Raw genomic sequence first — 9,961 nt, 5'->3', positions numbered from 1 at the left:
GGTTGCATAGGGATCTCTCACAATCGCCCAATGAATCAAACGGGATATGCACAAGTGAGTCGGGATGACATTCATTGAAGCAATTGTGATATTTCGTCTTTAGGTGGACAGTGGAGGCTATCGCGTCCAACGTTGCGAGGAAAGGCCTTCCTAGGATGCAATTGTAAATACTTTCACAAGGGGCCGCTAAGAAACACACCTGCATCGTCTTCTTTTTTCTCCCTTCTCTAATAGAAACCAAAAATTATGTAGTACTACAAGGGTGAGTAACAAAAACAGGTGAGTAACAGAAACATTGAACGCTTGTAGACTTTTTCCTTCATATGGTGATATGGCGTGGGGTCTTCTTTGCTAAGCCCTAGTTCTATAAACATGTCGGTGTACCTGATGTCGCAAGAACTTCGTCATTGATAAAGATTTTTTAGATTGTGTGGTGGTCCTTAATAGCGGTCACCACTAATGAAAGCTTCGCGTTATAGATCCCTTTCAACTTTTTGTTGTCTAAGAACCCTAAGATGAACCTCTCTTTCTTTGATTTTACTTCAGCTGTTTGAGAACTCGGGGAGCTTTCCGCTGAATATTTCTCATAAGGTTTTTCTTTTTAAGAATTAAAGGAGTTTTCCGTTGAATATTTAATGTATAGTTCTTCCTTACTGAAAGATCCTCCATCAATGGGGAAAAAAGGAGGTTCGTCGATGACCTCAAGGTACATGCTCAAAAGGTGACTCAAATAGTCAGATTGAATATTGCCATCGCAAATCGTGTGAGATTATTGCTGGTTAGATGTGAGTTTAAGAACATGATGAATCTGATATGGAAATTCGTGAGAATTAGAAGTCGATTCCTACAGACAGTGTCATTGTTCCTTGGTGGAACAAGAAATATGTGGGCTAGGGGAGTGAGCTCATCAGTGCGGTAGTGAGAGCTTCTAGTTAGACAGAACGGGGGGACCTAAAAGGTTAGCATTCCAAAACACAAATCAGTGAAATTTCAAAAATGTAATTTTTGGGTGAGAATGAGATAACACATGTAACCAACATGTTGAGAGGTTTATATATGTCCTTTGGTTGAAACAAACTTCGTCTAATCTTGCGGGAATTTGTCCTATCACATCCAATCATTGAAGATATTTTGGAGGATTGTGATCATGTATCGCGTGGCTCGGGAAAGGCCCACATGTCCATTCATCTTACTTTGAGAGGTTCTGGATTGAACCTTAGTGATTGGACTTGTAGCTCTATATCTTTGGTCGGCCAATGACACATACTTTTGTGTATGTCACTAATATACTCCACAAAATATATTGAATGTACTACATCATTTTTCATTTCATACATATATAATTAGTTAGTGCCAGAAAAACGAAGACCGAAAGGTAACATTAGAGAAGGAAATTTAATTTGGTAAGTGATCTTATTGATTGATCAGAACCAGAAAGTGGATCAGAGACGTCTTGCACAATGATGGTGATGATGTGGATGAGGGGTATACCTGCAAGACATTCTGACGATCAAGTAAGTAGGAGCACATATATGTTTATGTTCTAGGGATTTGAAAAATGTGTTACCTAACCCTCTCAAATGAGAGGGTTTTTATGTTGCCCCCAGTGCTTGGCCATTGGTCCATGTTTTGGGTTGGATCGTGGATCTAAGCACAAAACGCGTGACTGTCAGGATTCTAGGAGTATGTTTAGGAATCATAGGAGGCCACCTAAAACTAGTCGTTGACCAGGCAAAGAGGTACTTCTAGGTAGCAGAGGTGCCCAACAAGCAGAGGACTGTTTGTCCCCGACAAAAGGGCAGAGTAGATGTCTTGCTGGTGGCACATATGTAGGTCTGGCCGAGGGCAGCGATGATATGTTGTCCACGGGCCAAGTTGATTGGGCCAAGACTATTGGGCCGTCCTGGATGCGCCTGACCATTGGACCAGTCCGGAAAGGTGACAAAAAGGTGAAGAGTTCGGGAAGGTTTGAATAGGTCTTTAAATCAAGTAAAAAATAACGGTAACAGCAAACAAGTGTTTCACATGTTTGTTTTGACTATGTACTTTACCGATAAAATACAGCAGAAGGCAGAGCTTTCTTTTTTCTGACAGTAGCAAAAGGCAGAGCTTGAGCTTGAGTTGAAAGGGATATTATTTAATAACTCAGATTATATTTGAATGAAAATAAATCAAATGACGTCTTAATCTAACACATTCCAGCTTTCTCTCCCTCGCACATCATTTAATCAATTCCAGCAAAAAATATCCCGATCAAATGAGGCTGATCAGCTGAACAGCGTGCTCATGATTCAGAAAGTGGAGGTGGTATATATGGATGCTTAATACAAGGATTGTAAACTTATAATTCCAACATGGCCCACCGATCAATGAAAATGCATACCTCGTTCACAGTTACATTGCAAGGAAAAATCCTAACAGACAGTTTGAATACAATATACAGCTATGAACGACCGGGAAAAACCCCGAAACAATGTTTCCAACAATTTTGGTAGTCAAGTGATATCAGTTAACATCTTCTGTAGTAATATCATCTCCTCAATCTCTGGCATTAGATACATCTTCTGTTCTCCCATTCTTTGCTGAGCCTTTTTGTTGCAACTCATCTTTCAGTCTTTGGATCTCCTGATCCTTCTCATCTAATTTATTTTTCAACATGAAAACCTGCAGGAAAACCCAATGGAGTAAGATACGCATGCAACCTTGCACAACAAGAATCTGATAGTTCCAAAATATAGTCTATTTGAAATAATTAATTGATGACCATATAGTTTAAAAGAATGAATATCAGAGTAAATAACCGAAGCTGAGTCCTTAAAAAATAAATCATTCATAGTAAACCTCACTCATAATACCAGATATTTAATAAAAGTAATTTATGGGAAAAAAGTTGACCAATATTATATTTACCAATGACCTACAAGTGAACCTCACACCACCAGTTATCTGACTAATTTTGAACCATTGCAGTTCAATCTACAAGTTGAGCCTATTCTTAAACTGCTACTAGTACTCCTTATGTTCCCTTCTAATTGTCGATTTTTTATGAAAAACTTTGTTCATATTTCTATGTTTTCAAACTTCAAGGTTACTTCAACTTCATTTTATCAATTATATCCTTACTACACCTCCATTACTAAAGAGTAAAGACAGTAAATTGATAAGTAGACCAACGAAAGATAAGGCCTGAGGGTATATAGGAACATAGGAAGTCTAAATAGGAGAAAAATTGAAAAACATCTAAAAAGAGGTACTACAACTAGAACAACCTTAAAAGTAACAATACTTCTTTTGAAATCGTAAATGTTAATACTACTATTATGCTCTGGGAGTGGGGATGATCACTCTATTCCTTAACTCCTCCACACCCAGCCACTAAGCCAACTTTACATCCCAAAAGCAATAATATGTTAACCCTATTAAATGCAGGTCACTGCGTTACATGTATGCAAACATCCTTTTCAATGTTGCACCCTAACTTGCTAAAAGCATTCAAAAAGAACACATTTACACTTTACAAATATGCCTAATGCCATTAATGACACTTGGGGCAGCAGTGGTTCAAAAAGTGTTGGTCAATAGATTAGAGTAATATTCACCAAAAGGCATTACCCTAGGAAACTTTTTGTAGGCATTACCTTAGGAAACTTTTTGTTAATATTTAGTACGTAGGGTACAATTTGAAAGATCTAGCACTGCAAACCTTTTCTTTTGCAAAACCTCAAATGGAAGATCATAAATTCCATAAAAAAGGAACATGGTATGAACAATTTATATAAATCTTTAGTTCTTTTTCCCCATATATTAAGCACATAAAACTATCATCCTTTAGAGTTCAAGGGTTCAAGAAAAATATATCTATTTTTGAGAAATTGATAATGTTAGGAATCCGGAATTAAAAGAGAAAATGAGATTATATTATTGACTGAAAAAGGAAAATATTACAGATGATAAATCCCTATAATCCCAGAGGAAAGCTCCTCAAAGGAAGATGAAATCTTCTCTTTGCCCAACCCTAAGGTTCTATAATACAAATGATACTCAATGCCCCTTATTTTCCTCTCACACGGCTCATATACTCTCCTTCATGTGTAACTTCCCCATTCGCTCTAACCAACTTGCCAACTCAGCACTTCCGCTCTCCATTTGGGCCTCTTTATTTTAATGGGTCCTATTAGATAATTACATATTTTCTACAATTTAAAAAAATATATTCAAAACTAACATCTGCAATTAAAATTTATATATTATCACTATAACTTTTTAATAATCAAATTTACCATTTAAAAAAATTAGGGCTCTAAATATAAACATTTTCACTCATAAGAAGATATTAGTAGATATTAAAGAATTTTCACTAATCCTACACAAGCTTTTTTTAACTAGTAAATGTTAATTGTTGGTTGTTAGGGGGAGTTGACCGCATGACCTACTTATCACTATGCTCCTCTCCCTAATCACAAAGTCACTCTATGACTCTTGTATCTATACAAGCATTTACCTATCCCATTTTACCTTTTGTGAACAGTATAAGACTATTACCAAGACAAAAGTTTTGTTAAGGTTCATTAACAGTTTCCTATAAGGTACAAAAATACTTATCTCTATTTCTCATAAACATTGTTTAGCGAGGAAAAACTAAAGCATAATGGTTATTCAGACCTGCAGTGAAATTTTTAAATCACAGTAAAGTATGAAAGTAGGGATAAGTGAAAACCATTTCATTGGATCTTTCCACGTCATTGGTCAATCCATCCATATGCTTCTGCAACCCTGCAGCAAATTTTAAGTGTTAAAATTACACAAATTGCCAATACATGGAGAAATAAAAATAAACCTCCACACGACATTACTATAAAGAAATAGTCACTAAGTAGCACGTGAAAGAGTCGAAGGATAAAAAATGTCAAACCATAATGAGATGAAATCACTCAACAACTAACCTTCAAATTGATTTCTGAGCTCGGAATTTTGGTCTTTCTGCAACGAAAGTTTCATTGCTAATTCATGCATCTGCAAACCAAGAAAAGAAAAATAGAAAAAGGGTGATATCAGCATCAATTCGGTAACAAAAATACTGACAAATAAATTAGGTAGAATAATCTGTGTAGATCTATTAATAGTTGGTATGTGTAATGCTATTTCCAATCAATAAATGTGATAAACTCCTTTACATCATTTCAACATATGAAGCAACTTCCAAATGAATGAGTTGAAAAAACAACAGTTAAGCTGAGAAACACGTGAAGCAAATAAGATAGCAGCACCTTGCCCTCGGAAGCTTGATGCCCAATCTCTTCATTTTCCTCCTGCAGAGTTCTACATTTAGCCATTAGCAACCTTCCCATCTTGCTTTGGGAAGTAAAGTTTACAGCAGCAATGTTATCTTGCAACTCTTTTACTCTTTTGTCCTTTTCCGCAACTAAATTCTATGTTCAGATCAGATGTCTTGTAAGAAAGAGTTGGAATAGATACCAATGTGAATAATGTGTCAATAAACTAATAAAACAAATTCCTAATATATGTTGGAAATTGGGGACATGAAGTAAAATTGCAATAGAAAACGTTAAGGAATAAAATGTCATAAGCCACAAGAAAAAGTAATGAAAACAATAAACTTGGGCTATGAAGGCGACAATCTTAGGCATATCTAAAAGGTAAACACATTTCAGAATCGTTACCAAGTTTTCTTCAAATTCATCACCGAAATCAGAGCTAAGAATAGTAGTCAGCTGAAAATCTGAGCTACATTTAACACCACCTTACACCCTAGAAGTTATCGTCTTCGACTATATTGTTTGCATTTCAACCAGATAATCAAACTAGAGAGAATGTCTACCCTCTTGGACTTCTCAGTCTTCTATCCTTTTTATCTCACAATAATTGATTCCATTTTCCTTTTGAAATAGACAGAGTAGTCAAGTGAACGAGTGATGGAACTACTATGACTCTTCTGTCTAACATTAAAGGATAACAATATGTTTCCTCACTATATCTCTGGGTTGATAAAACTAAGTTGACAACTTGGACTAACATTTTCCTAGTACAACCTGGGTTAAGGCAATAAGGCATTTACCCGACTTTCATCCAGTGATGTCCATGGCAGATGGCGGTCCATGGCGGAGCCAAAATCCCGCCATTGCAGCGCCGTTATAGCAGATTATGACAGAAAATCCTGCAATATCGGCTGATACTGACCATTGCGGCGAGCCCAAAAACCGCCATGTATATCATCTATAGGGTCGCAATTGCGGATATTTGATAACACTGCTTTCATCTATCAAAGAAAACAAACTTGATTTTAAAGTCAGGACAAAAGATGAGTAAGAGTAACTGACCTTTAACCGCGTGAACTCTTCATGAACTGCCGGGTCTAGTAAGAACCTCCTTGCCTATAATTTAAATAGCAACCAAAAATAGATAATAATATTTTGGGGAGAGCCCAAAAGGGAATAAAAGCAAATGCTACAACATACACCAAAATTGATTTGGGAGTTTTAAAGTTCAACTAATACACATGTAAGCAAGGAAGCCGCAGTCAAGCAACAAAACAACCACTACCAATGTCTTTTCCCTTTAGATGGAATTGGCTAGAGTCACAAAAACAGCATAGACAATTAAGTTATGGGTCTTGCTAACCAGTGCCCTCAGAGCAATGGTTAAACATTCCAAAAAAAGAAAATATTTTATAGAAAATTTAATATTTCAATTTTCAAGACATTAAATACGCAGATTACCGAGATAAATTTACTATTTTAAAGTTTTAACCATTGCCTTGAGGGCACTGGTTAGCATTTCCCTTAAGTTATTATAAAAGTATCATAGGTCCGGTAGTCCACCTTTATCAAGTCCAGTGTTAGAACATTATTCCTCCTCTAGGCAGTTATTGGATTCAGCCAATAAAGAAATAATGTGCCACAATGATCTATTCTAAGTCTGTGTTAGGCATGTTTTATTTACTACAAAACATTATAAAGTTCAACTAGCCGTGAATTTCATGAGGAATGGTGTCTCTATTTCCATTAAGGAAGAACAACTTTCCTGATGTAACCTCAATTTTAAATAAATCAATTGGATTATAAAAAACTTTATACACAAATAAATGAAGCAGTTTAATATTCGTGCTTTAAACTTGATATCGCTATTTTGCATGAGAGCACCCAACAAAATTGTGCAAATACTCCTATAGTCCTATTAAATGACAAACAACATAAAAGCTAGAATAAATAAATACAAATAATGACTAAGTCATAGACAATATCTAAGTGGCTCAACAAAGTTGGAAAACTATTTTACTTTCTCAAATTAATATGCATGAATAAGAATGAAGAATTTTCAATAAACAAATTTATCAAGAGACATATTCAAACACTTATGATAAACAATACCTGCATTGATGCTGGTTTGAGTTGAGCTTTGAGGTCCCGTACAGCAGACTGGAAAATTTGGAATGACAGATAATAAAATTCAAATAAATTATTTTAACATACTTCGAAATAAACAACATGTGTATAATAATAATAATAGTAAACAAAATAAAATTCAAATAATAATAATAATAGAAATAATATATTTTAAAATACAAACTAACATTTGTAAAATGAAAGTAGCTTTGAACATTCTGATCAAGATAAGACTCAACAGTCATATGGAAAAGTTAAAATGTTGAGGCCAGAATGAATAAGTTTCAAAGTTTCCATTCCATGACTCTGAACTTCATACATTCCAATTTCTTCTTATTCTGTCAACTATATATTCTCCCCAGAGAAAAGGGGTTTACTTTAGCATTCTAAGTAGATGCAAAATAAATAAATAAACCACATCCAGATCCTGTAAAGAGCCAGAATCTAATTTTAGAATATTACCTACCTTCAGCTCTGCTATCTCTTGCTCACGTTTAGCATATGTCACAATGAATGCAGCCTCCTTTTTCTTTGCCTTTTCAAGCTGAGAAGCAATGAAAATGTTGAAAGGGTCAACAGTATGATCAACGTATAAGGAATAATTTTGAAGCAAAAAATAGAATTTTAGATTCTGAAGGCTGCTGAACCTGATCGCCTAAGGACTCTTCTGATGCTTTCAGTGCTTGGAGATAATTAATCACCAATTTGGGTACTAGAAACCATCAAAAGAAAATAATTGCTCAGGTAGTATATATTTAGCAAAAAACACAACAACATTAAATAGAACCAGATCATCAATGATAATAAGTACATCTATGATATATTCCTAGCAAATAATTTGTGTACAAACTAACCCGGTGTAGTCCCAGCAGGTATGAATAGTTCATTTTGAAATGAAGAACGCCATTTTTGAATCTCGGATTGTGCAGCCTCGAGTTCATTCTAGAATATGCAATTATGAGGTGAACAATTTTAGGAAAGCAAAACCTACAACTGAACCTAAACTAGGATTGTGACTTTATGCAGTCAAAAATCAACCGCAAGCAATCACAGACATTCAAAAGACTTGTTTTATTAGAAAATTAGACACAAGTAAACAAAAAGAAGAAGCATTTAATTTTCTAGATATTAGAAGATCTGCCTCCACCTAAACTATTATATATGTAACCTTATTAGAGACTCAATTTCTCTCAATAACAGAATTTCAAATTCTTTGAACAAACAACAGACATTGCTAAAGAAAAAACATACCATGCACGAGTCAAGTGTGTCCTTACAATTCTGAAGGCTGCAAAAAATGCCAGGAAAAATTTCAGGCTCAAAAAGTTCATTGCATTTGCATAAGCAAAATATTCATATTTCGCGTCATTTAAGCTCAGATATGTACATACCTCTCGCGAAGAGATAAAATCATTCCAGTTGTGACGCCAGAAGCAGCTTCTTCTTCGGCTTTCGATTTCGACTGAAAGACGAAGGAACACCACAAATTGCAATTTAGGTTTTTCAAGAAAAGGAATAGCCTGAAAATTGGATAAAGAAAATTTTACCTTCTTTCCCAAAGGATCATTGTCGAAATCTCCATCCTCAAAATCAGGAGATGACCTCTTATTACCGATAGTATCTAATTCATCATAAGAGTGAGTGAAACAATCAAAAAAATTGAATAAATAGCATTAACATGAGCATTTTTTTGATAATGAAAGGAACCTGGTCGTGTGCCGCTAAATCCGCCTCCAAAATCAAATTCCTGCTGTTGAGATGGAGAAAAAACAAAAGGAAGATAATGAGTAATATTAAACTACGGATGAGAGAGAAAAAGGATAGGAGAGTCGGGAATTTACGTCGTCGAAATGTGCAGGGGAAGACATTGTGAAAATGAAAACCCTAGAAATTTGGGAGAAAGTGTGATAGAAGTGACGAACCAAACAAGTAGTAGCTACTGCTACTACTTGGAAGAGAAGTGAATGCTTTGTTTTGAATAATGCTCAGTTGAAAAACGAAATGACACTGTTTGGATTTTCTTTTTCCTTTTTTCCTTATCTACTATCAATATAAGAAAAGTAATGTCTCTGTTAATTACTACATTCTAATCATAATCAAATCTCTAAATTAACCGTAATTTGAGGGCATAATTGTCATTTCAGTTAATTAATCATAAGAAACTATAAAAATAAATAATAACATTGAAATTCCAACTTTGCATTGAACGACTTATTGGAATGCACCCAACAATCGTGACTTTTTCTTGAAAATATTCGATTTTGCTTTGAAACAACAACAATCTTTCCAATTCCTATAAACCCTAAATAATACTATAAAAAATGGCAGTGTGGTCCTTCAAACCAAGCATCTTCCATATCACATATTATATAAACTTTTTGTGCTACATTTTCTAATTCTCTAATTTCTTTGCAATTGATTGTTATAGCACTTTTTCTCTGTTTTGAAATCCTTCTTCGCCATTATCTAAGAGGCTTCGCTATTCCTCTGCTACTTCTCCCATTTGTTTTCCTACTCTCTCATTCTTGGATCTGCTTTGTAATCTCTTCCCTCGCATT

At 35.0% G+C, this 9,961-nt stretch overlaps 1 protein-coding gene across 2 annotated transcripts; it reads right to left on the bottom strand.

The window, feature by feature from the left end:
* Positions 1 to 1,922: 1,922 nt before the first annotated feature.
* Positions 1,923 to 9,431, bottom strand: LOC131639089 (FKBP12-interacting protein of 37 kDa-like). 2 transcript variants are annotated; one of them, XM_058909595.1, is made up of 14 exons: positions 9,245 to 9,430; positions 9,111 to 9,153; positions 8,951 to 9,024; positions 8,795 to 8,865; positions 8,655 to 8,691; positions 8,258 to 8,345; positions 8,051 to 8,115; positions 7,870 to 7,947; positions 7,389 to 7,436; positions 6,339 to 6,392; positions 5,268 to 5,429; positions 4,944 to 5,013; positions 4,718 to 4,773; positions 1,923 to 2,664 (listed from the first exon to the last, which is right to left on the bottom strand). In XM_058909595.1, exons 1-14 carry the CDS (start codon positions 9,269 to 9,271, stop codon positions 2,539 to 2,541), a joined length of 999 nt encoding a protein of 332 aa, XP_058765578.1. In that variant the 5' UTR covers positions 9,272 to 9,430; the 3' UTR covers positions 1,923 to 2,538. The 2 variants fall into 2 exon arrangements, with proteins under 2 accessions (XP_058765578.1, XP_058765579.1); XM_058909596.1 differs by lacking the exons at positions 1,923 to 2,664; positions 4,718 to 4,773 and having other exon boundaries at positions 4,939 to 5,013; positions 9,111 to 9,150; positions 9,245 to 9,431.
* Positions 9,432 to 9,961: the final 530 nt, after the last annotated feature.

Source organism: Vicia villosa, unplaced genomic scaffold (genome assembly GCF_029867415.1).
Source record: "Vicia villosa cultivar HV-30 ecotype Madison, WI unplaced genomic scaffold, Vvil1.0 ctg.002530F_1_1, whole genome shotgun sequence".
Taxonomy (NCBI): Eukaryota; Viridiplantae; Streptophyta; class Magnoliopsida; order Fabales; family Fabaceae; genus Vicia; species Vicia villosa.
Note: the sequence above shows the minus strand (reverse complement) of the source record. Positions and strands in the feature narration are given on the sequence as shown.

Bases quoted from the DNA above. Each gene is read 5' to 3' on its own strand.
- LOC131639089 (XM_058909595.1), bottom strand. From the start codon at position 9,271: ATGTCTTCCCCTGCACATTTCGACGAC. The intron at 8,692-8,794 runs GTATGTACATAT...CATTTTTTGCAG, and splicing joins ATTTTATCTCTTCGCGAGAG to CCTTCAGAATTGTAAGGACA. The intron at 5,014-5,267 runs GTGCTGCTATCT...CTTGGTTTGCAG, and splicing joins ATCAAGCTTCCGAGGGCAAG to ATGCATGAATTAGCAATGAA.